We start from the raw sequence: 27,584 nt of genomic DNA, 5'->3' as shown, positions 1-27,584 counted from the left end.
TTCAGATGGGAGAGTGTGTTGAATGAGTTTTTGTCCCTTTTAAAGGGACTTTATACTTTGAAGTAACAGATACAATAACTCTCACCCTGGTCTAGCAAAGCACTGATTGAAGCCAAAAAGACTACTCATGTGCCCAAAGTTACGTACATGCTTAAAGTGAATAAAAGCAGAACAAACTATCCAGAGCCCTAATTATATATTATTTGTCTGAAACAGTTAAAAGATTGTCTTTACATTTTTAGCCTCGGACAAAGGCCAGCATTTCCTGTGAGATCAGTGATTTTTACTGAGGGGGGGGAGGAGATATAAATTTCCATTGATTATTCTTGCATATTTCCAAGCTCCTTTTATATACCAACCCTAAACTCCAAGGAGAGAGATGTATTCTGGCCCTTGTTGTTCATAAATAAGTTTGAAAAATGGATTCTGCTTTGAAATCAGCATAAAGCACCACCCACTGGCTTCCAAGGGGAATTTTCATTTCAAATTTATTTGCAATCCACAAAACAACTTCTGAAGAAGGGGAACTGTGAGCACTAGATTTGGACCCCCGTCGTACTTTAAGGACAATCTAGAGTAGCCTAATGTAGCCCGTATCCACCAAGTTTCCCCTGTTTATGTCTAAAGGTATGTCTACGCTGCAGTTGGAAGTCTGATTAATAGAATAATCGCTCTTGCTTTAACTAATTAGCGTTTGTTACAAGAGCAGTGAAACCATGGCAGCATGAGCTTCAGCACACACACTGAAATTCATACCGCCAGCGCTTTAGTGATCGTGGTACTTGTGCTAGTTAGGTTTAAACTAGTTTGGGTATGTCACACCTCTAATTGCAGAGGAGACATACCTTAAAATTCCTTAATGCTTAGCACCTTTTTGGCTTCATGCATGCATAATACTCATTGGGTTTGATTCTGATCTAAATTGCACTGGTATGAATAAGGAGTAACTCCTCTGCAGTAAATGGAGTTGCATGGGTTTTAAACTGGTATTCTTCAGTTCAGAATCAGGCCCATTGATGTGATTCTTGGATAATTTTACATAGCAAGCAGGTTCAGTATGGTGGGTATGGGGTGTGGTGGAAGAGATCTGTAAGAAGAAGAATGCATTCTTGAACTAAAACTTGATGAGAAATTGGTGTTCATAGCTGGAGCAAGGTTGAATGGCATGGTGTCATGCATAGGCAGGTGAAACCTATTCTTGGAACAATAACAATTAAAGAAGTCTTCAACATGATCTATATTTTCAAAAGCTGAAAAAGTGTGTGTGTACATTTTTTTGTTTCAGTTTTACCCAGGAATGCTAATATCGTACTCTGATACTTCAATGCCACATACAAAGGCAAGCCATCAGTTGTGCCAATGTAATCAGAAACTACATTTATTTGTGTTTTATTTCCTTTAATCACTCTTCGTATTTGATAGAGTACTGGTCTTTCTAATAGAAACAAGGAGTTTTGGAATTGCTGTATCAAAAGAATACCTATCTTCAGTTTGAAAATTGCTATAAGTATAGTAATAACGTCATTTTGAGGGTAATTGTTAACTGTATTGCTATATTGTTACAAAAAAATGATGTCTACCTGAGAAAATGATGTTAGTACTGGATCTGATGTTACCAACCTAATAATCGGAAAGATTTTTGAATGATATATCCTGTAGTGCAGTGCTGAAATACTGACATGTTTGAAAGTTGTTTTCCTCTTTATTGCAGGGCATATTATATTCTCACTGGTAAAAAGTTCACTCACTGGAATTACTCTTCCACTTTTAACATGGTTATGCTTCAGTCACCAACTTTTTTATACATTATTATCAAATAGCTCTTATTTAAATTTGAATGTTAGTTGTATACTGCAGTCTTATGCTCTTTCTGAAAAATACGGAGCAGTCCTGCTATTAATTTCCCTTAATTAAATACTCAAAATGTTTAAGAAATTCACCTGCTACCCAATAAAAATGTATGAATAAAATAAATATTTACATAGTAATCCCTAAGAAATCAGATAGTACTTCAATTAATAGTTGATTTGTTAGAGCGTTAACGAATCCTGACTTCTCATCATGATCCCAGTTTTTAAAATAGCTCAGAGAGTGGAGATGTTTAGAATTGGGAAAGGTTCTTAGAACCTTTTAATATACTCTTTGAAAGATCTGCCAATGCTTTACTGAAAGTGTTATGTGCTCTTCTCTTGTATTGTCAAATTCAAAGATAAGGTGCGCAATATTTTAGCTGCTGCCTTTTTTTTCTGCCAGATCGTTTTATTTCAGTTTTGGTGGGTCAAAGGTTCTTAAGAACTTACACCAACATTTTCAGACTCTGTGTATAAAATTTGACACCTGTGTGTTCCCTGGAAGCATGTAACTCAGGTGTTCTGGGATCTGCCCTGGCTGCCCATTGGTGTCCAGGTGGAGTTTAAGTTATTGGTTACAGGGCCGGCTGCAGGGTTTTTGCCACCCCAAGCAGCAAAAAAAAAAAAAAAAAAAAGTTGTGATCAGCTTTACTGCCACCGCTTCAGTCTTCGGCGGCAATTCAGCTGCAGGTCCTTCCCTCCGAGAAGGAGTGAGGGACTCTCCGCCGAATTGCCACTGAAGAGCCAGACGTGCCGCCCCTCTCCGTTGACCGCCCCAGGCACCTGCTTGCTGGGCTGGTGCCCGGAGCCGGCCCTGATTGGTTATGACCTGTGAAGCCTTAATGGTCTGGGACCAGCCTCTCTCCCCGTGCCATACTACCACAGATGCAGTCACAAAGGCGCTCAAAAAAATGTGGGACAGCTAACAGGATGTTCTCTGCAAGGGCTACAGGACTCTGGAACTTGCTATCTCCCTTTCCCCCCCCCCCCGCCCCGATCTAAAATAGTTGGAACTTTTAGTGATTTTTCAGGCACGCTACACAAAGCATCTCTTTGACTGGCTTTTTGGAGAAGGGTAAGGATGTGCTATCATTTTAATAATGCTTAGATTTAATTGTATTTTCAGTGATGTATTAGGTTGCATACAGCCTTGGATAGGCATCTTTTAGTTATTTAAATAAAAATAAGTAGAGTAAAATAAGTTATTTAAGTGAATGTAAGTGGCCTGATTTTCAGAAAAGCTGCGCACCTGCAACTCCAATTGAAGTCAATGGTGGCATCTCTGAAAACCAGGCCATTTATTCAGATGACAAAATACAGATTTAGACACAACTTTAGGCACCCACACTTGAAAATGTTGGCATGGTAAGAGTGTATCCAGATTGTGTGTGGCTCAGAAATATTTTCTGAGAATCTTAAAACTAATTTTAACAAGCTTTTACAGGTAATGATCCTTCCATGTGGAACAGAAGGTGGAATGAATGAAAACAAAAATGGAAGCCCTACATATGTTTGCTGCATGGTGAAAGCAGAGCAGGATTGAGCACTGCTAGTTTGTAATAGGTAGTATGCACTTTTTTGTTACCTTCATTTTTCTTCTCTCATGTTTAGGGATCGTACACAAAGGGAATGGAGAAAACTTGTTCATTTCCCAGCAGCCACCAGTCATCTCAACCGTCATGGGTAACGGACACCAGAGAAGTGTCTCCTGCTCCAACTGCAATGGTCTTGCTCTCAGCAGCAAACTCTTTGCCCCGGTTGCCTTGGCTTCTGGTCCGGATGGCAGTGTGTATATTGGAGACTTCAATTTTGTCAGACGCATCTTTCCCTCAGGAAATTCCATTAGCATTTTAGAATTAAGGTAGGAAATCTTGGAGTTTATTGATTGGTGGTCAGATCTTTTAATGTGATCTATGAGAAATACGGTGAAACGTTTTTAAGGGACCTAAGGGACTGACCAAATTTGACTGCTTATTAGAAACATGTCTTTCTCTCTAAGCATCAAATTTACCCCAAAAACCTTGGGGTTACCTTAAAGTGTCCACCTAAGAGGGTGCGGTGGGGAGGGTTGCCTATGTTAGATGGTGTTTAGTGTTTAGTACAGGTTTCACATAATTAATCAAGAAACCTACAAGTTGAATAGTCTGAGACTTCCCTCCCCTATATTTTTCCTATTTAGATTTTCAAAATAGAATAAGATTTTAAAGTATTTTTTCTTAAAATCAACATAATGCCTGGTGGAATATTTGAGTTGAGGAGCAGGTATGTATATCAGTTCAGAGACAGCAATAGCCACTTTGCTTACATGTACTTATTATGTTGATTTGGTTTGTTCATTGATACTGACTTTGTTGTTTTGCTTTTCTTGCTTTTCTGGATTGATTTGTTGTATTAGGAACAGAGATACAAGACATAGGTAAGTAAATCACGGTGCAGCTATGCATGCATCCAACTGATTTAAAGGATCATTTATAAATAAGCAACAAGGAATATTCCTAAACAAAGGAATTTTTTAAATATAGGCTTACAGAAACATTGTGTCGTTAACAAATATGAATGTAAATCAAATTCAGCTTTATTTGCTTTAGAGAAGCATAGGTTTGTTCACTTTACATGGAACACCTTCCCCACTAACCTGAAAGAATCTGAGCTCAATCAGGAAGGCACAGTGTAAAGTTTTCTATCTGAAGAGTGACTGAGGTTATTGTTAAAGGTAACTCAGTTGTTTTATTAACTTCTGTTATATTAATTTTGTATTATATCATAGATATGCACTACTAGGGAAATTGGAATGGGTACATTTTAGAAATGGAAAATAAATAAAAGTCTCTAGAGGAAGTCTAGAGAGGTCTGTAGTTTATTAACTTATGGCTAGCTTATAACTGTGGACACTTCCCTGAGTAAGGGGCAGTGCATAGCTGAATTGCTCCATGAGCAGCCCTGAGGATAGGACTACACTGCAATCAGCGGTGTGACTGCAGCACACGTAGATATACCTGAGTTAGCTTCGGTCTGGTTAGCTCGGATAGCAGTGAAGCCACAGCAACATAGATGACAGCACAGGCTGGCAACTTGAACTTTTACACAGGGTACACGCTCCTCCCATGCTCCCATGACTTCACTGCTGCTGCTGTGTGAGCTAGCTAAATCAAAGCTAGCTCACTATGGCTATGCGTGCTGCAGACACATCTCTTACTGCAGTGTAGACCTGCCCTTGGTGAGTTACACTCTTCCCCCTGCTTCTCCTTTGTTCTGCAGAGGAAGCAAGTTACTTCCCTCTTTCTCATGGAGCATTTTAGTCCCCACTGCGCCCAGTCATCTATACCAGCCAGCAAGTAGCTGAGGGGGAGAAGGGAAGGGCGGACAAGGGCTCTTCCGATTCCCTCCATCCACGTGCTTGCAGCAAGACACACTGGGCAAGTAGGCCTTGCTCTCCTCACCACACGTAGAGTCTTTGTTGAGTATTGATCATGTGAGGCCCTTACTTCCCTTGTGTGTCTAAGGCAGCTGGGACAATTTCTAAAGGCCCTAGAAATAACCTACAAAAGATTAGGAAGAACAGAGAGCTGCTGAGCATCAGGTTGCTTTCCCTAGAAACATGCTCTTCAGCCTCCTGATGTGTTATTTTAAAAAGCAGGTAAATAAACCAGGATTGATGCACCCCATTTTGATGATTGCATGGCATAGTAGGGAGAGTACTGTAGTAGACTGAACCAAATCCAAAAAAATTATTTAAAAATGGTATGTTTTAAGGGTCGACATGACAATCATTGTTATTAGGTTTTAGCCACAATCATATTATTGAATATGATAGTTTGTTTGCCACCATCCTTATCAAAGATATAATCTTTCAGGCGTTTTACAACAAAAACTTAATAGAAAGATATTAAAGGGACAATTTCTGGCTAATTGCATGCATCTCCACAGTTTGTTTTAATGATTGTTTCCATTTGTTATGTATTAAACCTGTCAACGTTCTTCAAATTTTATGAAGTTGAAAAGAGGAAAATTGAATTTGTTCACTCTGGAATGACAATTGTCAACAAAATGGCATTAATCAGGGTTTTAATTTTTATTTCTCTTTCTCAGATTATTTTTCTAAATACCAGTGCACTAGAACAAAATACACTAGCTTCTTTGGATAGGCTTAAACCTTAGTTACATTAAGTCACGTGTCAAACTGCTTCCCACTAACGTGTTGTTGGGTATTAATTGTAAGTATTAATTGCCTGTTTGCAAAGCTATATTATTCTGACTAGCTTAAGTGAAGTGATTTGTGGTAAACTGGAGGGCATCACTTGGAGATAATAGACAGGCAATGAGGGTATGGAAAGTCTGTTTACAGTCCTGACTGTGCACAGCTTTATTGTGGCTTTAAAAGCCACTGCCAATGTACATTAGGAAAGGGTGTGGGTGGACACTAGGTTTTCTTCCTAGGGAGGACACAGAAATGCAGAATGTTTCCAGACTGCTAAAGAGCATAAGCAGGAGCAACCACTAACTATCCCCTTTGGGACAGCCTGAGTAAACTGCAGTGTGCAGTCAGGCCACCACAGATTGAGCTCCTGGAATTCCCCGGAGCACTGGGGAAGGTCTCATGCTACATCCTGCCTGAGGATGCTCAGCCAGCTCTTCAAATTCATGCAGAGGGAGAGCAGGGTTGTGGCCATTTTGAGGTGGGTTAGCATATCCAAGGGTTGTAGGGAAGTGGAGAGAGAATAAACAGCTTTATTACCAGATGTTAGATCCTGATTACAGAATGCTGAGAAAACAAACAGGACCATCCTGACCACGCACAGTCAAAAAACTTTCTCCCAGATTAAGAATATCAATCTTTTTTAACTGAAATGTTTTCAAGTGAAACAAACAAAATATATCCAAAACCTGAAGTTACTCAAGCTCATGGAATCACGCTCTGTGTACGTGCCATGATCCCAACAGTGTTGTTCCACTTTTTAAAATAAACCCAGTCCACATGTAATTTCCCCTTGAGGAGAGGACAGAAGAATGAAGGAAAGGATGGCATGTGACAGATGCCGTCCTTTCTCCATATCTCACATCCTTCCATTCAGTCTGTCAGTATCTTTCTCTCCATGCCTCCTTCTCCTTTTCATAGAAGCTTATGATCAGGATTATACTATCCTGATTTATGTCCTGATCCTGTGAGGTGTTGAGTACTCGATTCCTTAAGATGTCAGTGGGAGTTGAGGGTTCTAAGCACCTTGCAGGATCAGGCTTTAACTATCAAACTTATGTCGCAGGCTTTTTATAATCTTTCACCAGTGGAAATAAGATATTTTAACTGACCCTCTACTAGAGGAGTTGCAGCAATGTACAAAGTTACACAGAGCACCAAATAGACTAATAAAATAGAAGAAATGGAGCAAAGAATATGTATCTGTTCATACCCATTACCAATATAGTTCATAACATACTTTTCCACTGATCTGTAACATTGCCCAGTGATGTAGGACTATCTAATAAATGGTCAATAAAACCTAGTTATCTCCCTCAGTCAGTCAAAGGTTTCATATTTAAAGTGACTCCCTCAACTTAAAATCTAATCAGTATACAAAAAAAGGGCAGGCGGACATTAAAAGTACCTTCAGGCGCTACACGTGCCCTGGAATACCTGCCAAATGTGGTGATTTTAAATTACATTTTCTTTATATTGTTTTTTTCTCTTTCCCGTTGTGTAAGACCCACACAGACAGGGGAAACTGGTTGTACACAAAGCATTGTCAAATGCACCAGAAACAGACTGAAAAAAAATAGATTAACTCATCTTTTTCTCATCTCTTTCCATTACATTAATCTCAAGTGTTCACTGTAACAAAAGTACTAAAACATTTTTCTGAAAGAAGTATGATTTTTTTCCACAGTTTCTTTAAACAACAGACAGTTGAATATTTTAACAAAGAGTGTATTTCAGTAAGAATTTTAAATATGGTGTATTGAAACAGAAAACCACAGACTGGCCTTGAGGCATGTTCCAGAAACATTGGAAGCAGTAGAGAGAATTCTCCTTCTCAGATGCTTGACTGGTGGGTCTTTCTCACATGCTCAGGGTCAGGAAGGAATTTTCCCCCAGGTCATATTGTCATGACCTTGTGGGGAGTTTTGCGTTCCTCTGCAGTATGGATTGCTTGCTAATGTCAACAAATCAATTCCCTGCCATTGCAGGGACCTTGTTCTCTGCCTGTGGAACACAATAGTTTAGTCTCCTGAGAGCTGTAATATTTTAGTCCAGTGGTTTTCAACCTGTGGTCTGCAGATCTCTGGAGGTCTGCAAACTATGTCTAAGATTTCCAAAGGGGTCCGCACCTCCATTTGAAACTTTTTAGGGGTCCACAAATGAAAAAGTTGAAAACTGCTGCTTTAGTCTGATACAGAATATTGGTCTCAGTACAGGTAACTAGGTGGGGTTCTGTGACCTGTGAGGTGCAGGAGATCAGACTATGATCTGATGGTCCCTTCCAACCTTAAACTCTCTGACTCTGTAAAGACAGAAATTACCTTCTCCCTCCAAAGAGAGCATTGCTGTGTTATAAGTCAGTCTGTTTCCCAGAAGTACCTTAGGAAACCATTTCTGGTGGTAAAAAATCCATTCTGTGTCTCTCGCAGTGCTTGGAACTTCTACAGATGTTGGCTAACGATGGTCCTAATCATGCCTGCACTGAGTCACCTTGATTTCAGTGACCCTCTGCCTAGGCTTCAGAGCCTGTCCACACTGATCCCTTCTTGTGACCAGGACCAGTGTTAGCTGATGTTTGCAGGATGCCTGCAACCTTAGCAGGATTAGGGCCATTGTCTGCGCTACTTGCCATCCTCTCTCCAAACTGACATGGATCATAAAGCAGTCAGAAAGAAAATAAACAATCTGATTGGCTAATGAGATGCAGCCCAGTTCGCCAATTAGAATTTGAGCCTCATCACTTAATTAGCATATATAAATATTTTAAAATAATGTTTCATAATTGCAGTAAGGCAATCCAGTTAATGAATTATGGTGCTTTAATTCATGCCTAGTTACATTAATGGTACTTGGCCTTCCGCCTTGCTCCTGAAAACGTACTAGGAATGAATTAATGCACCACATTTCACATCATGGTCTTTCTTAATGATTAAATAAGGTTAAAAATAATCTGAAGTGGATATTTGTGCTCACCCGGAATAGTCCATGGTGCACCCTGCTGCTTCATGCAAGTAGTAGATTTGTTTTTGAATGCTGAAAGTAATAACATGTACCGCACATATGAAAGTACGGCTTATGCCACTGAAAGTAAATACTACACAGAGGGAGAAAGATGAACAAATTAATTTTGTGACTTTGCTCTTCTTTGTCTTAGCACAAGTCCAGCTCACAAGTACTACCTGGCTGTGGACCCAGTGTCAGAATCCCTTTACTTGTCAGATACCAACACCAGGAGAGTCTACAAAGTGAAATCTCTCAGTGAAACAAAGGATTTGACAAAGAACTATGATGTGCTGGCAGGGACAGGTGAACAGTGCCTTCCGTTTGATCAGAGTCACTGTGGAGATGGTGGGAGGGCATCAGAAGCTTCACTCAACAGTCCTAGAGGTAGGGAAACAATATATTTAGTGTTTATCTTAATTGTGTTGAGCTTTTTTTTTCTTAATTACAGTGAAACTCAGATGAAGCTGGCTATATGAAATTGGATTTAAAGTGACATATAATCCTCCAACCATGCATCATGATTGGAGAAAGTTAACTTTTCCTTTGTCAGTATCACAATCAATCTGAATAAACAGTTCACAAAGTTTAATTCTAGTTGTGCTTGACATAATTGAAATATTCTCTTTCCTCATTTGGTGATGTTTTTATTTAACTATCACTCAGCCATACAGTAAATTTAAATTATATTATTCTAAACTTTCAGGCAAACATTATAGATGGAAGGGCCAATTTGTCACTTGATGCATACAAGTAAATTCTAGTAATGTTAATGAAGTTTAGGCATACACATTAAGGAAGACACAAGGCATCAATGTACTTCAAACTGAGATCCATCACGATTAGTGCTTATTTGGAAATCACTACTTTGCCCAATCTCATTAACTGCACCTTATGAACGTCTCACTTGTTATGAGTAAAATAATAAGTTTGATGCAGCTTTTTGTCCAAAGTAAATATTGTATTGCCAGGGACTTGATATGCACAAAGCCTTGAACCATCAATAGCACTAAAATCCAATCTGCTTGCACTGTGCCTTAAAACTACTGTAAAACACAGCATAAGGGCTAGATCCTGCAAGGAGCTGAGCTCTATTCTATTGAATGCTATTCCAGCTTCTACTGAAGTCAGTTGGAATGAGTGGTACTCAGCCCCCAGCAAGACAGAGCCCTAACTGAGCTGCTATTTGTTCATTCCTCTTAGCACCCTGCAAATTCCTAATGAATAGATCTAATAAGGTAAAGTTGGATTTTTTTTGTCTGAGCTAATAAGGGAAAGCTGTAGATCAGTAGAAAATTAAAATGTATTTCCAAGGCAAGCAGTGAACCCTGTTTTAAGACTTATTTAGTAACATATTGTAGCTATAGCCAGAGTGACTTAACATGTCTTCAGTGATGGAAGGTAAGTGCGAGGTAAGTACAAATAAATATTAATCTTCAGACGGCTAATTAATATGCTGAATCAACTCTAAAAATAGAAGGAAACATACCAGTCAATGTATTATTGCTGGCCATGATTGATTATATCTAATTAGAATACAATCTGCTGTTCTGTGTTGTTTACTTACAGAGGAAATATGTTGATGGAAATTTCTTACATGACAGTTATATATTTGGCTTTCTAAATACAAGGTTAAAGTTATAAGGGGAAATGAATTTTGTTGTTGTTAACACCTGATTTATAAACTGCTGATTGACACTGAAAATGCTGTTCATGAGTCACGGAGCAGCCAGCAAAAAAAAAATGAACAAAATGCATATAATAAACTGCAACCTAATAATGGCAAGGCAAGTGGTGAATTCTGATTACAGTTCCTGATTGGCTCTGAATTAGGCGCATGCTATTATTTTTATAACCTTGGTTCCCCCATCCCACCTGTTTGTTTGTCTCAACCACCTATTTAGTCTTATATTTCAGTTTGTAAATTCTTTGAGGTATGGGCAGTCATTTTCCATGTAGAAGTACAGTGCCTCACATGCTGGAGCCCCAACCTTCAGCCACTTCTGCAATATGCATGTTTAATAATAATTAATAAATAAATTAATAAATAATGCTATATTAACTCATTAAAACAGCAGCTACCATAATCTCTCCAAGAATGTAAATTCCAGCTTGAGAGTAGAATCAGAGAAATGTAGGGCTGGAAGGGACCTCAAGAAGTCATCAAATCCAACCCCCCATGCTGAAGAAGGGCCAAGTAAACCTAGACCACCCCAACAAGTGTTTGTCCAGCCTGTTCTTAAAAACCTCCAATGATGGAGGTTGCACCACTGTTCTTGGAAGCCTATTCCAGAGTTTAACTATTCTTATAGTTAGAAAGTTTTCCCTAATGTCTAATCTAAATCTCCCTTGCTGCAGATTAAACCCATTGCATCTTGTTCAACCGTCAGTGAACATGGAGAACAACTTATCACAATCCTCTTCATAACATCCCTTAACATATTTGAAGACTGTTATCAGATTCCCTGGTAGTCTTCTTTTCTCAAAACTAAACATACTCATTTTTTCACCATATTTTCTAAACCTTTTATAATTTTTGTTGTGCTCCTCTAGACTCTCTCCAGTTTGTCCACATCTTTCCTAAAGTGTGGCACCCAGAATTGCACACAGTTCTCTAGCTGAGGCCTCACCCATGCCAAATAGAGTGAGACATTTATCTCCCATGTCTTGCATACAACACTCCTGTTAACACTCTAGAATATTAGCCTTTTTTGCATCTGCATCACATTGTTGACATATATTCAATTTGTGATCCACTGTAACGCCCAGATCTTTTTCAACGGTACTACCACCTAACCAGTTATTCCTCATTTTGTAGTTGTGCATTTGATTTTTCCTTCTCAAGTGTCGTACTTTGCACTTGTCTTTATTGAATTTAATTTTGTTGAATTCAGATCAATTCTGTAATTTGTCAAGGTCATTTTGAATTCTGATCCTGTCCTCCAGAGTGCTTGCATGTCCTCCCAGCTCAGTGTCCTCTTCAGATTTTATAAGCAAACTCTTCACTCCATTAACCAAGTCAATAATGAAAATATGCCCAACTAGATATGCCCTCCCAGTTTGACAGCAAACCATTGATAACTGCTTTTTGAGTACCATCTTTCAACCAGTTGTGCCCCCACCTTATAGTAATTTTCATCTAGACTGCATTTCTCTAGTTTGCTTATGAGAATGTCATGTGGGACTGGGTCAAAAGCATTAGTAAAATCAAGAAATATCACCTTTACTACTTCTCCGCTATCCATTAGGCTAGTAACCTTGTCAAAGGCAGATATTAGTTTGATTTGGCATGATTTATTTTTGACAAATCCATGCTACTTATTTCTTATCACCCTGTTATCCTCTAGGTGTTTACAAGATGATTGTTTAATAATTAATTCCAGTATCTTTCCAGGTATTGAAGTTAGGCTGACTAGTCTATAATTCCCTGGACATCTGCATTCCCCTTTTTAAAGATAGGTACTATGTTTGCCCTTCTCCAGTCTTCTGGGACCTCATCCATCCTCCGTGAAATTTCAAAGATAATCACTAATGGTTCTGAGATTGCTTCAGCTAATTCCTTAAGTACCCTAAGTGTGAACTTCATCAGGCCCTGCTGACCTAAATACAAGTAATCTATATAAATAAAAGGCGATAAAGAGTCCTGTGGCATCTTATAGACTAACAGAAGTATTGGAGCATACGCTTTTGTGGGTGAATATCTCCTTCTTGTTGGCTTTTGTTCCTTCCCTCTTGTTGCTAGTATTAATTGTGTTGGATATCTGGTCACAATTAATCTTTTTAGTGAGGGCTGGAGCAAAATAGATATTAAACATCTCAGCCTTCTTGATGTTGTCAGCTTTTAGCTCTTCCATCTTCTTCCACTTTTTTTCATCTTTCTCTTGCTCCTAATATATTTAAATAAACTCTTCTTGTTACATTTTATGTCCCTTGCTACGAGTAACTTATTTTGAGCCTTAGTCTGTCTGATTTTGCACCCCCATGCTTATATTATTCTTTTGTATTCCTCAATAGCAGTTCTTCCATGTTTCCACTTTTTGTAGGATTCCTTTTTTATTTTCAGGTCACTTAAATACTCCTGATCAAGACAAATTGGCGTCTTACTCTTCTTTCTTTCATTCTTTCATATCAGGATAGTTTGCAGTTGTGCTTTTAATATTGTCTCCTTGTTAAACTGCCAGGTCTCCTTAACTCCTTTTTCCCTTAGATTTTCTTTCCATGAGACCTTACCTACCAGTTCTCCGAGTTTGTTAAAGTCTTCTTTTTTGAAGTCTTTTGTCTTTATCCTGCTGCTTCCCCTCCTTCCTGTCTTTAGAATTATGAAATTAACCCTTACACTCAAATTGCCTTCCACCCTCAGATTTGCTACCAGTTCCTCTCTGTTGGTCAGAATCAAGTGTAAAACAGCCATCCTGGTTACTTTCTCCACTTTCTAAAACAAAAAGTTGCTCCCAGTACGTTCCAAGAACTTACTGGAAATTTTGTGGTTTTCTGTATTACTTTTTCAACAGGTTTCTGGGTGATTAAAGACCCTGTTACTACCATGTCTTGTGTTTGGATATTTCTGTTGTTTGTTCTAGAAATGCCTCATCATCCCTCTTTGCTATTTGGTGATCTGTAGTAGACCCATACCATGGTGTCACCCCTATTTTTTACCCCATTATGTGTACCCAGAAACCTTAACTGGTTTGCCTCTCACCTCTTTCTGGACATCAGAACAAGTGTATGTATTCTTGATGTATGATGCAGCACCTCCTCCCTTTCTTACCTTGCTTGTCCTCCCTGAACAAGCTATACCCCTCTTTATCAATATTCCAATTATGAGACTTATTCCACCAGGTATCTGTAACACCAATTAAGTCATAATTTAGTTGATGTACTAATACTTCTAGTTCTTTCGGTTTGTTCCCTATACTCCTTGCATTTGTGTATAGACCTCTTAAGATACTGAGCAGGTTACTCCACTAACATCCCTCTTGTTATTCCTATGACCCTATTGTAATTTTCCATGTCATCCCCAACATCTAGCCCTCTGGTTAAGGTCACCTTTTTGTGCTTACCTGTGGACTTTTGTCAGCTGCTCCCTTCAAACCTTGTTTCAGACCTAAATACATACCTATGTTAGCTCTAATTGAGATAATGTGCTAAAAATATTATAGCTGCAGTGGCTTGAGGCGAGGCGGAGGATTGCCCTGAGTATGTGCCTAGTGTGTTGGCTGCATACATACTCGGGGGGCTAGTCCCTCGCACCACTCTTTTTAGCTTGCTAGTTTGATCACAGCTAGCGTGGGCATGTCCCCTCAAGCTGGAATTTACAGTTTCCACCCCCAGTGTCAACATACTCTTTAAAATCCTGGAATGTGTAGGAATATAAAAGCACAAAAGCACTATTTTTTGTTTGTTTATTTGCACTAGTTGAAAGCTGTTTCAGAGATTATTTAACTTTTTGGTTTTCTTAATACTTGTATTGACTTTTCTAATATAGTGCTTCTGACATGCAAGCGCTTATAAAGTATTTGATGATAATTGTTCAAATAAACAAAAAGAAAGCTTATTACATAATTCAGGAGCCTGCAGCAGCTTCTAAAACTCTTCTATTTCATTTCCCTCAGTATCATTACCTAAAGGTGATTATATTTAGATGTCCATTTGTGGAAAAAATAGAATGATGAATGCCAACAATGAAATTTCAGAGTGATGCTCTTTGGCTTGTCACTACAGTCAATTCTTTGATTTGATCTAGTTTTCCCAACTTTTATTTTACAGCTAATAGAAAACATTTTCAGCTTTGTTCATCAGAATTTCAATATAATAGGTCGGGGGGAAGGGAGGGAAGTTAGCAAAGAGGTTGACTGAGCATTAATCCTTAGTATTGTATGTGAGTTTGAAATGACTTTGTAACATGCTTTTAAACATGCGTGGTTGATGTAGTTAAAACTTGAACTTCAATATATTAATTTTACTGCAACTTTCTTTAATACTGCAGAGAACTCAAGCTAATGAGTAACGTAATAGACGATGAGGTACGTAAACAGAATGTGCAATGATACAAGGTGGGGTCATAACATAAAATCTGTAATGAACTGAACACATTTATTAAAGAAGTAGATATTGAAAATAAAGAAGAAAGTAAACAAGATTATTTTATTAATAATTGTCTTAATTCCACTTTCTTGAGCGTCACTAAGTACTAGATTTTTTTTCATAATATCTTTGGTTTAAGAAATAGGGTTGGTGATTAGCAGTTGCAGATTCATTGTGTATACCTAGTCAAGTCATATAACTTCTCTTTTCCTACGGTATCCCATCTGTAAAATAGAACTAATAAAAAAAAACACTTCACAGGAGGATTAGGCCCAGATTTTAAAGTTATTTAGACATTGCTCCATTAGCATTTCTAGGACCAAGTGACTTAGGAGCCTAAGTCTTATTTTCAGAATTGACTAAGGGCATGTCTACACTGCAGTGTAAGCCCAGGATTCAGAATCAGGCTCAAGCCTAACCCTACTTCCGTCTACACACAAATCATGCTAACCCAGGGTCCCAGGACCCAATGGGCGTAGAGGGTCCAAGCCTGAATCAGGCTGGAATCCAGGGTTCAAGCCCGATTGCTTTGCAGTGTAGATGCAGCCCCACTGTGCTCTGAGAGTCTGCCAAAAGTATTCCAATTCTCATAGGCTGGTTTTCTTTTTCCTCTAGAAAGTCAAGTTTGGTGGACAGCCAAGTTTCTCTCCACTGCATGACGAACAAAAGGCTAGAGTGGCCACATTTTGGGAGGGCGCTAGGAAGTCTGGGATAGGGCTGGTTGGACTTACAGTGCAGTGTAGGCACTGGAGCCCCAGCTTGGTATCCAGGATTCAACAGTTCCTAACCTGGCTTTACAGATGAGTGTAGATGCTCAAACCCTAGGTTAACAAACTCAAAGTCTGCTAACTTGAGTTCTCTTAGCCCTAGGCTTACATTGCAGTGTAGACATACCCTTAGGCTCTTAAATGGATTAGGCCTTGAAATGCTGAGTGGAACAATGCCTAATTACCTTTACAAATCTGGGCCTTAGTTAATTAATATTTGTAAAGCAGCTTGATGATCTCAGATGAAATACATTATAAAAGTGCAACACAGGGTAGAACAATTTATTTTATATTTTTAATCATTTGTCATGGGGCTTTTTAAGATAAAATAATTGATTTAAATCAGGTTGAGACTTTTTAAAACTAATTTAAAAATGTATGGTATTGCAACTTTAGTTTAAAATTTGAAGTAAACTAGATTTCCTAAAATGCCACTACTAGGTAGACATGTTACTTGAATTTTACAAAACTGCCATAAGGAACCAAAAAAAATTGAAATTAAGGCCCTGATCCTGCAAACACTTAAGCAGGGATATAACTTCTCTCATATGAATAGTCACATTGTTTTCAGTGGGAGTATTCATGTGCTTAAACTTAAACATATACATCAATGTTTTCAGCATCAGGACTAAAATTGTATTTTTATTAAAAACTGCTCTGAAGTATAAAATCTGTTATTTGAAAACAAAATTGCTTCAGTGTTAACAATTAATTTATTTAAACTTTCAATACATTAACAAAGTCGTTGCAAACATTTTTTATACACACGACAATTTTTTTTAAAACAGGAGCCTAAAGTTAGATGCCTTAGCCCACCTTTAGGCACTGAAGGATGGGATTTTTAAAAGCACCTAAGTGATATAGAAGCACAGGTCCCATTCAGTCTGCAAACCCTGATGGAGAAGTATAGCCTGGTCAAAGCATTTCAGCTTTCTTGACTTCTGGAAGTGCATTTATCAGAAGGTGCTGTTGGTTGCAAAATATAGCACTGGCTACTTACCCATTTTGTGTTTGAGTTCACCTTGTGCTGACAATCAGGATATTAATAAAGCCCTGCATATAGTGTCTATGTGTTTGGTTTTTGTTTGTTTGTTTTGTTTCAGTTTCTCTGGAAGGGAGAGTGCACGGTACTACCTCAGATCCCCCAGCATGGTGGTGTTGCTACAGCTCCCCACAACCCCAGAGTGCTGAGGGAGAGAGCGCGCAGTGGTGTCACTGCAGCCTCCCTCCCACTGGGAGGGACAGCGTGCGGCACCACCACAGCCCCAGGAAGGTGGATGATGTGGACCCAGCCCTTGGAGCCCAGCGGCACTGCTGAAGCGGGGCCAGGGGAGCAGAGTGTGGGTGGGGCCACGCCTGGCATTTTTGGGGAGTCTCAGCCTCCCCCAGCCTCTCCTACCCATCACCCATGGCCTCCGCCCCTAGCACCGACAGCACAGTCATCCCCGGTGGAGAAAACCAAGTCGGCACCAATTGCCCCAACCAAACAGATGCAGCATTGGTCAGCACCAGTGCTGGCACCGACGAGAGCAGACTCCGTGGCACTGACAGTACCGACATCAGCAGCGACAGTCTCTGCTGCACCAGAGACTTGATGATATCATCAGCACCACACTCCCCAATACGTGGTACCGAGGGCTCCCCCATGGGCTATAGAGGAGATCCCAGCAGCTCTCATGAAACGGCACACTTGTCTAGTGAAGATGATGATGAGGTGCAGGAACAAGGCACTTTCTCACCGTAGCATTCCTCACCAAAAGAACACTAACCACCTAGCAGCCATGTGGGGCCATGTTATCGTTACAACCGGATGGCTCAGCCATGGTGCAGACCACCGTGAATTTACCTGCCAATGGCCTTCCCCATGCAATGGGCACATTGGGAACCCTGGGCAACTTCCCAAGGTCCATGCTCCAGGACACCCATGGCTCATAAAGGCAAACTATGGTCTAATCCAGCATCTCCCACCCTGCAGCCCAGGGAAGCTCAGGACATTGGGAATGACACAGAAATGGACACAGACTGGGAGGCTACATCTCCTGCACACAATTCTTCCTCCTCCCCAGATGAGGCGATTATGCCACCACGGCCTACTTCACTGGATGATTTCAAACAGTTTCAATAACTCTAAGCCAGGATCTAAGCCAGATGAACTAGCACAAGCTGGTACAAATATTACAACCATCATCTACTTCCAATATCGCTCTCCCCATCAGTGATGCCATCTTGGAACCAGCAGAGACAGTCTTGCAGACACCAGCCTCAATCCCACCAATGTGCAAAAGGGAGGACAGAAAGTATTATGTCCCTGCAAAAGGGTAAGACTTCCTCTTTGCACATCTGCCCCCCAACTCCTTGGTAGTCGATGCCGTGAACCAACGCGGCAAACAAACCCAGTTTAAGTCAATACCACAGGATGAAGAACACAAGAGACTTGATCTGTTCAGCTGCAGAGTTTATTCTTCAGGCACCTTACAATTCTGCCTTTTTGGCAAAATACGATTACAGTAGCTATAGGAAATGTAGCTCTTTCACAGCAGAGCTTTCCAAGGAGAAACAGTCACAATTTCAGGCCATCATCCGTGAGCTCATAGCTAAAACAGCCTTCCAAGCATCTGAAGACATCGCAGCCACGGCAGCCAGAACCACAGCCATGGCCATAGTGATGCCCCGGGCATCCCGGCTGCAGGCCTTGGACATCCATAAAGAACTGCAGACAAAGGTAGAAGATCTACCCTTTGATCGAGAAAAGCTTTTCTTGAAGAACACTGATGAAGTGCTCCACTCAATGAAGGATTTTCAGGCAACCCTGTGTACCCTAGGGATTTATACCCCACCTGCAAAGTGAAGAAGATACCAGCCTTACCAGAGACCCAGAGACCACTTAAAGAACAGAGAACACCTCAATCCCAAGCACCAACTTCCCAATTGACTCCTCCTAAACCACAATTTTGAAGATTTGGTCAAGGGTTTTGAACAACCTTCTTCACCAAGCAGTGCCTATGCCCAATCTGTTTCCATGTTTTGGTCATTGCCTTCACCCTTTCTATCACATCTGGGCCTCGATAACATCGGACCAATGGGTTTTAGAAATAATCTGATCAGGATATACCATCCCCTACACTTCTTGACCACCTACCCACCTGCCCTCCCCTCCCTGTCCCTCTTCAGGGACCCTTCTCATGAGCACTAGTTATGAAAAGAAGTCAGTTTTCTTCTACAACTAGGTGCCATGGAACAAGTGCCTTCACAATACAGGGGGAAGGGATTTTACTCCCCTTATTTCTTGATCCAGAAGAAGAATGGGGGATGGAGACCTATCTTAGACCTCAGGAAGCTCTACAAGTTTGTACACTCCCAAAAGTTCAAAGTGGTCACACTGGGCATGATTCTTCCAGTGCTGCAACAGGGGGCCCTTGACCTCCAAGATGCTTATTTATATATCACCATTCATCCCGCTCTCAGAAGATACCTGCGATTCACAGTAGGACACAAACACTTTCAGTACAGAGTACTACCATTCAGCCTATCTACTGCTCCAAAAGTTTTCTCCAAAACTCTAGCAATAGTTGTGGCACATGTACACAAACAGGGAGTAATGATCTTCCCTTACCTGGACAATTGCCTTATCAAAGGACCAACTCAACAAGAAACAATGGACACAGTCCAAACCACTTTCACACTATTCAGGGATCTAGGACTACAGATAATCAAATGAAAATCCATTCTAATCCCAGTCCAACAACTGGACTTTATTGGAACACATCTAGATGCCACAGAAGCCAAGGAGTCCCTACCCCTGACCAGATTCACAATCCTAACAAACCTTATCTTAAAAGATACAAGTCAGCCCCTAAATACCGACTCGTACTATCCTACAACTTCTAGGACACATGGCAGCCACAATGTTCGTGGTGTGACACACAAGACTACATATGTTGAGCCTACAGAGCTGGCTGAGCACAGTAAACATGCCCAGCAAGCACCGCCTGCACAGACGATTCACAGTACCACTCCATGTCCTGGACTCTCTGCACTGATGGACAAAACCAGAAAATGTTTGCATGGGCATCCCATTCTAACAGGAACCTCCATCAATAGTAATCACCGCAGATGCTTCACTAATAGCCTGGGGTGCCCATATGCATCAGCACATGATTCAAGGCAGATGGTCTCATGTGGAGACTCTGTTACACATCAGTCTGCTAGAGCTAAGCGTGGGCTGCAATGCTTGCAGACACTTCTGACCTTATATAAAGAACAAATCCATTCACATCATGACCAACAACACTGCATGCTTGTTTTACATCAGTCACCAAGGAGGCACCCATTCACACTCGCTATGTACTGAAGCCATGAAACTATGGAATTGGTGCAAACACCACAACATAGACATTTCAGCCTCCTACCTGCCCGGCTGTCAGATTGTGATGACGGACATGCTCAGCAGGTATTTCTCTCTAAACCATGAATGGGAGATGAACGGAAGAGTTTTGCTATCCATTTTCCACCAGTGGGGCATTCTCCTCATCAACTTGTTCACATCCACAAAGAACCGCAGATGTGCAAAGTTCTACTTGAGAGCAGGACTGGGACTGGGGGATGCCTTTCTCATCAAATGGGATGCACAGCTCATATACACATTCCCACCCATTCCACTGATATCACATGTGATACACAAGATATGAACAGACAGGGCCAAGTTTATCCTCATAGTCCCGACTTGGCCAGACAAGCATGGTACCTGTACCTGATGTGCTTGGCGATATGCACCCTGCAAGCTCTCCCTCATCGTCCGGATCTGCTATCTTAGCATAACCGTCACACTCTTCACTCGAATCTGGAATACTCCACCTACATGCTTGGCCCCTGTATGGTTCCATTATGATGAACTAGCCTGCTCAGAACAAGTTAAACACATCTTACAAAACAGCAGGAAAGTGACCACATGTAATATTTCCTTCAAAAATGGAAGAGATTCTCCTCCTCCTGGTGTCAAGAAAAATACTTGATGGCCTTCACAGCACCGCTACCATTAGTGCTGGAATACTTGCTGGAGCTGAAATGCCCGGGTTTAGCAATGAGCTCGATCAAAGTCCACCTTGCAGCCATTACTGCATTCCATCATGTGATTGACGGGACCTCTATCTTTGCACATCCAACTACGAAATGCTGCCTTATGGATCTCCAGAACATTTACTTAGAAGTTCGCCAGCTTATCCCGGCCTGGGACCTCAATCTGGTGTAGAAATGCCTTGCCCAGACCACCTTTCAAATTGTTAGCCACCTGCTCCCTGCTGAATTTATCCATAGAAATGGCTTTTCTGATCGCTGTTTCTTCCGCCAGACGGTGAGTGAGATAGGGGCGTTCATAGCCGATCCTCCTTATACAATATTCTTCAAAGACAAGGTCACACTATGTCTATACCCAAAATTCCTACCAAAAGTAACATCAGCCTTTTATATGAATCAACCAGTCCATCTTCCTACGTTCTATCCTAAGCCTCACAGTACTCCAACAGAAGCCGTCTTGCATACGTTGGATGATAGGTGTGTGCTAGCATTTAACTTAAAATGGCCAAACTTTTCTGGAAATCTCCTAGAATTTTCATTTCTACTTCGAGCATTCGAAAGGCTGCGCAATATCCACAGAGATTGTCTAAATCCAGGGGTCTCAAACATGCGGCCCACGGGCAGCCCGCAGAGCTCTTTCTTGTGGCCCACCAAGCTCCTGTGCCCCCCGCAGTTACTTCCTGTCGCTGCCAAACTTCCCTCACCCCTGCCCTCCCCGAGTTATTTTATGTGGCAGCTAAGCTCCATGCACGCTGCTCCCCAATGTTTGGGGCTGGGTCTCTCCCCTGGCCCTGCCTGCCGCCCCCAAGCACCTCCTCCAAATGTCCCCTGGGCTCACTTGCTGCCCTCTCACCGCCCAGAGCCTGCAGCTCATACTGGCTCCTCTCCGCTCTGCTGGTTTCCGACATCACCTGCTGCCACAGGGTCCTAGTGCCCCTCTCCACTAAGGCCAGGGAAGGGTGCCCTTCCCCTGCGCTTCTGCCCTAGTCCTAAGCCTCTCCAATGCCCCAAGCCCCAAATCCCTCATCCCCAGCCCCACAGCCCTCACCCCTGCACCCCCTCCTATCCCCAAACTCCATCTCAGAGTGTGCACCCCCCCCCCGCCCCAGCCTGGACCCTGGACCCAGCACCCAAACTCCATCCCAGAGCTTGCACCCCAGACCCCCTCCCCCATCCAAACTCCCTCTCAGAGCCTTAAGCAGGTGGGGGTGGAGTTTGAGGGGGCAGGTTCTGGGCACCACCAAAATTTCTACAAACTGGGCATCCCCGGAAGAGGCAGAGCAGGAGTGGAGTGGTGGTGAGCCCAGTGCAGTGGAGGGCTTTACTGAGTGTATATATTTTATTAAAACCGCTTGGAGGAGGAGGTGGAGAAGAGACAGGATAGGGGCAGGGCCCCATGGAAGGGGTGGAGTGGGGCGGGGCCAGGGGCAGCGAGGGGGGGTGTCAGTGATGCGGCCCTCGGGCCAATACACTAGTCCTCATGTGGCCCTCATGGTCATTTGAGTTTGAGACCTCTGGTCTAAATGGATCTCCATATGTATTCAACAGTGTTACCATACATTAGAGCGCATTCTACACAATCTGTTTCAACCTCAATAGTGTTTCTACACAATGTTCCAATACTAGAGATTTGTAAGGCAGCCACCTGGGCCTCCGTCCACACATTTACTGAGTACTATGCAATCACTCATGACTCCAGGGCTGATGTCATATTGAGTCTAACCTCCATGACTCAAACAAACTCAAAGTCCCTCCTGCCTTCTGAGGGACACTGTTCTACAGTCACCTGAAGTGGAGCACCCACAAGGACAGTACTCGAAGAAGAGAAGATTACTCACTGTGTGCGGTACCTGAGGTCCTTCAAGATGTGTGTCCCTGTGGGTGCTCCACTACCTGCCCGCCTCCTCTCTACTTCAGAGTTCGCAATGGGGACTCTGCGGTAGAGAAGGAACTGGAGGACTTGGGTCATGCTTGCTCCAGTCGCAGCACCAACAGCAGTATGAGACACATACTGTGCACACACGCCCCATGCGGACACTGCTACTATAAATCTCCGCTCAACAGCACCGTGATGCACTGACGCCTGAAGTGGAGCAACCACAGGGACACACATTTCGAAGAATCTCAGTTACTGCACAAGGTGAGTAACCTCTTATTTCATTCAATATCCTTTAGTCCCAATATAGCATTCTTAAGTTACATTTTTCTTCTCCAATCATTTTCCAATATCTCCAATTTCAGGAACTTGGCAGTCATGGAGAACATGTGGGGTTTTTTTTTATTTGATCTTACTTGAAAAGCAAGTTTTCCCAAGTCTAATCCTGTCCTAATTAAAATGCAAGAGAAATAGAAACTCATTTTTCTGATAGCCAGAGTAAATCTGAGTCTGATTATTACAGCTCAAGTTGGAGAAAAGACATTTTTGTTACTTCCAGAATTGGCACTTCACGTTTTGTTATTTCATCTCTTCCTTTAAATGCATCTGTTGAAAGAGCAACAACATTCATGTCCAGGGACTGAAAGAAGTGTTCCAGCTAATAAAGAATATTTGCTTCTAACGCGTTAAAAGTGAAAAGATGACAGAGATCACAAAGCAAGAGACTGCAAATCACTTGAATCATATTTTGAGCAGAGTATTATGGTAACTTATAAATAACTAATTGCATAAAATTGCTTTAGTAGTTTCTAGATGGCAGCTTTAATTAACAGCACCAGAGACATTTAGAAGTTTAGAAATGGATGGCATGTAATTTGCCCTTTTACCAACCATAAAATGGTAATTAACCAATTTGATTCACTTCTTCCTGTTAAAAGTTTTATGAGAATAGCAAACTCCTTCTAAATTCAGTTTCTCTTCAACAGAAGGTAGCACACTTTCTTTTATCAGTCCTCTCCAGTACTTCAAGATGTTTTCATGTACAAATTCTTCAGAAGTATAGAAATTTTTATTCAAAGTAACATGCTTATTTGCAAAGTTCTAAAATGTGCAAAAAATATAAAGTAAAAGCTTTGGAAGGGTGTACCATATTGTTCTCACCACCATTACATTTTCTAGTTCTTGTCCACCAGAAATAATGTATTTACCAAAATAACAATATATGTAGAGTAGCTGGCTAGAGCGTGAAAGAAACAAGAAAATCGCTTCATAGTGGAACTAATTTCCTGCATTGAATTTTCACTATTAAATGGGGAAAATGTGGATTAAATGAATGTTAGCTTGATTCCCCAGAGGCTGCAAAGCCTCATTCTTAGAACTGTATGCACGAAAATTCATATGCATAATATTTACATGCAGTTTCCACAGTTGAAAACACATCTGTGGTAATTGTGCTTTGCATATGACAAATTAAGTGTCTAATCAGTTATTTATATTTGTAATTAATGTATTTATGTGCAAAACAAAGTACCTGGACAAGGTAGGTAGATATCTTCTGTTATAAACATTTAAGTTATTAAAGGCAATGTGATTTTTATTGGTTAGGTATCCCCACTCCACTTTCCCTCTCTCTCCAGGTGGATGCCCCTTATGACAACAGTCAAAGTATGTGACCTGCAAAGTGTAGGAGTGGATGGGGATAACTTCATTTATATGAGATTTCCTACCCCAAAGCTGTTCTACTGGTCCTTATTATGGAGTGGGCGCAAAACAATTATCCATTTCCTCTCCATACCCAGCTAATGTAGCTTCAGAATTGGTTGAGCTGTTGAAAAGCTAGTTTATGGAGGAGCAAATACCTATGCAAACCCTCCCAACACATAATTATGGGTCAGAATTTGGCTCTCAGTTAATTTTGGTTGAAAAACCCAATCAAAAAAATGTTATCACTTTGTTGCCAAAAATAGAAACTTACCAGTGCATAATTTTTTGTTTGTTTGCATCTGTATTCCCTTGGGAATGATATGTGGAGAAAGGGCTGTCAAATTTGCATGTTAATTACTTTGTTATATAGTCATTAATATCCAGACTGGGAGGGTAAGGAAGGAGAGCTGCAGCTCATTGTTACATATCAAAAGAGATTTTGCAATTTACTTTGCACATCCTGCCTTTGTTTTTAATAGGTTGGAATGCACTCCCACAGGAAACACACTTCAATTGTGACGAGATTTCTTTCTTGTTTGAAAGAGGTTGTTAAAACTCGAGGCTATTTAGGTGGGGAAGCATGGCTCATGCTGTAGTGGCCTTTCCATTTTTTTCAATATCTTAAAAAAAAAAAATAGGCTGCATAAGTTGTGTGTCAACATTCACCCTGATGCTTCATGGTAATAATACTATGTAATAGCAAGACCCAAATTACGTGGATTGTTATAACTCAGATGGAAATATTCAGTCAAGTTGAGATTCACCCCAGTGCAAAGGGCTGTCACAGGATCTATACACACCACCTATGTCCTACTTCATCAGTGTTTTGAAGGCTTATGTGGGGCTAAGTGGTGCACCAGAGTGAATTCATTCTCAGACAACCCTGGGGATTTGACCTGATTACAGTCTTCGGTGGCCCAAAACTGAAGTAACTGCATTCTTACACTAAAGTAAATTTTTGTTTAAAAGAACCAAATGTTCAGTTCTGCTTTGAAAAGTGGCTCTCTTATTATCTTCAGTGACACCACAGCAAAGGCGGTCAGGTGGCTGGTAAAAACATGCTTTAACTACCAGCATCTGAATATCCTTCTTGTGCATTTTCATTTAAAAAAAAAAAAAAAGCTTATAAAGGCTAAATTCTTCCCTCATTGGCACCATATGCAACCCTCTTGTCTTCAATATATGCCCTGAGTCCTGGATCCACAAAGGACTTAGGTGCCTAAGTCCCGGTTTTAGGTGTCACTTGTGATGCACCAAATTCCCCCTCAGCTGCTGCTGACTCTTGTGGGCATCTAAAGTCAGTGTTTAAGATTTTGCAGTTAAAATTCCGTAGGCAACTATGTTCCTGCTCTGGCCATGCACGCTGCTGTCTCACTCTAGGTGTCCTGCCTAGCCCCAGCGTTTGTCTGCGTAAGTCTCATGCAGGGCGCAATCAGGTAGGAATGCTTCACCTAACTCAATGTGAAGGAGGAGGACCTCCTTTATAATCTTTATGCCAGTGGTTAGGCTTCTAATCCTTTCTCTGGGCCAATTAATATTTCATTATTCAATTAAAGTGGAACAACTTCAGTAGGAGAGAATGGGGGATCAGACCCACATCAGTATATTCCATAGCCTAGTGGCTCGAGCATTCCCAAGGAGAGTTGAACTGCTGGCCTGCTACATCCCAGGTGAGTATGCTAACCACTGAGCTAAAGGTTAAAAGGGAGAGCCACCTTCCCTGCTGTGTGGTATTAGGTGGTCTCTGAGCACACCTACTGGATTGGGCCCCACGTGGGAATTAGGCAGAGGAACACCTGTCTTCCCCCAGTTCATGTATCACTGGCAGAAACCAGCATCTCCTTGCAGCCCAGACTCTGCACCTAAGTTTTCAGGGTAAAATTTCCATAGGTGCCTATGTTTCTTCCTCTGAGTATGTGCACTACTGCCTTCCTCTAGGTGCCCCGATGCCTCTGTTCCCCTGCTGTCCCTAAGCTCCAGAGTGAATCACAAACTGGAGTAAGAAAGGCATTTGGCTGTCTAAATCACATGCAGGGCCTGACCTGTTAGGCGTGCTCAGAGGCCACCTACCAGATTGCATCGCGTTAAAAATCCAGCTGGAGGAGGTGGTTTCCCACTGTATAATTTTTAACCCAGTGGCTAGAGCACTTTCTTGGGCTGTGGGAAATCCAAGTTCAGTTTCTTCCTCTTCTCCCCCCTTCTCCCCCATCAGAGGAGGAGAAAGAATTTGAACAGGGGTCGTCCATCTCTCGGGTGGGGGGCTTTAATCCTTGAAATTAGGATATTTTGTTATAGGGCTCCCTCAGTCTCTCTTGTTGAAGTTATTATCCTGTGGCTAAATAATGAAAGCTCAGTTGGAGCAGAGAGACTGGACCCAAGTCTCCCACCTCCCTATACAACTGGCCTATAGAGTCTCTCTCTCTCTCTCTCTCTCTGGCCCAATGACACATTAAGTATTTATTCACAATGGAACAGTCATTGGGCCAGAGAAGGAGAGGGGTGGGATGCCCCAGGTCCAGTTCCCCTGCGCCAATCACTCTTTCATTATTTATTCCACATTAGAAGAGCTTCAGCAGGAGAGACTGAGGAGCCCCACATAAGAATATACCATAGCTCAGTGGTTAGAGCACCCAGAGAGTGGGAGACCCCTGTTTAAATCCTTTCTCCCTCTGGGGAGGAGGCAGCACCTGGGGCTCCCAAATGAATGATCTAACCATTGGGCTAAATGCACCAGCTCCTGCTGCCACTGTTTTTGTGTGGAGCAAGGCAGGAACCTAAGGCATTTCTTGTAGGAATGTGTTAGGTGCCTATGGCTGCCTGACTCCAGGTGGTGGATTTCTGTTCATGAATCACCAGCAGACCTATGCATCTCCCTGAATCCCAGGTTTAGGTACACCCCTCTTATCAGCATCTCCTGTGGATTGCTGAGGCAACTCTGAGTCTAATATGCTGGCCTTTAAGGATAGCTTTCTTAGGTGCCAGTTTCTTCCCATTCAGTGTAAGAGAGCCTAGACACCTAACTCATCTTTGTAGAT

General features: G+C 41.5%; 1 protein-coding gene across 11 annotated transcripts in view; it reads left to right on the top strand.

Annotated features, from left to right (window-relative positions):
• Window positions 1–27,584, top strand: part of TENM1 (teneurin transmembrane protein 1) — a 1,412,425-nt gene that overhangs the window by 1,316,858 nt on the left and 67,983 nt on the right. For all 11 annotated transcript variants that reach the window (XM_050964456.1, XM_050964455.1, XM_050964457.1 and 8 more), the window contains 3 exons: window positions 3,462–3,711; window positions 4,246–4,266; window positions 9,200–9,432. In XM_050964456.1, the coding sequence (XP_050820413.1) occupies window positions 3,462–3,711; window positions 4,246–4,266; window positions 9,200–9,432 (504 nt within the window). The remainder of the gene's footprint in view (window positions 1–3,461; window positions 3,712–4,245; window positions 4,267–9,199; window positions 9,433–27,584) is intronic.

The sequence above is a fragment of the Gopherus flavomarginatus genome, chromosome 8 (genome assembly GCF_025201925.1).
Source record: "Gopherus flavomarginatus isolate rGopFla2 chromosome 8, rGopFla2.mat.asm, whole genome shotgun sequence".
NCBI classification, from domain to species: Eukaryota; Metazoa; Chordata; order Testudines; family Testudinidae; genus Gopherus; species Gopherus flavomarginatus.
Note: the sequence above shows the minus strand (reverse complement) of the source record. Positions and strands in the feature narration are given on the sequence as shown.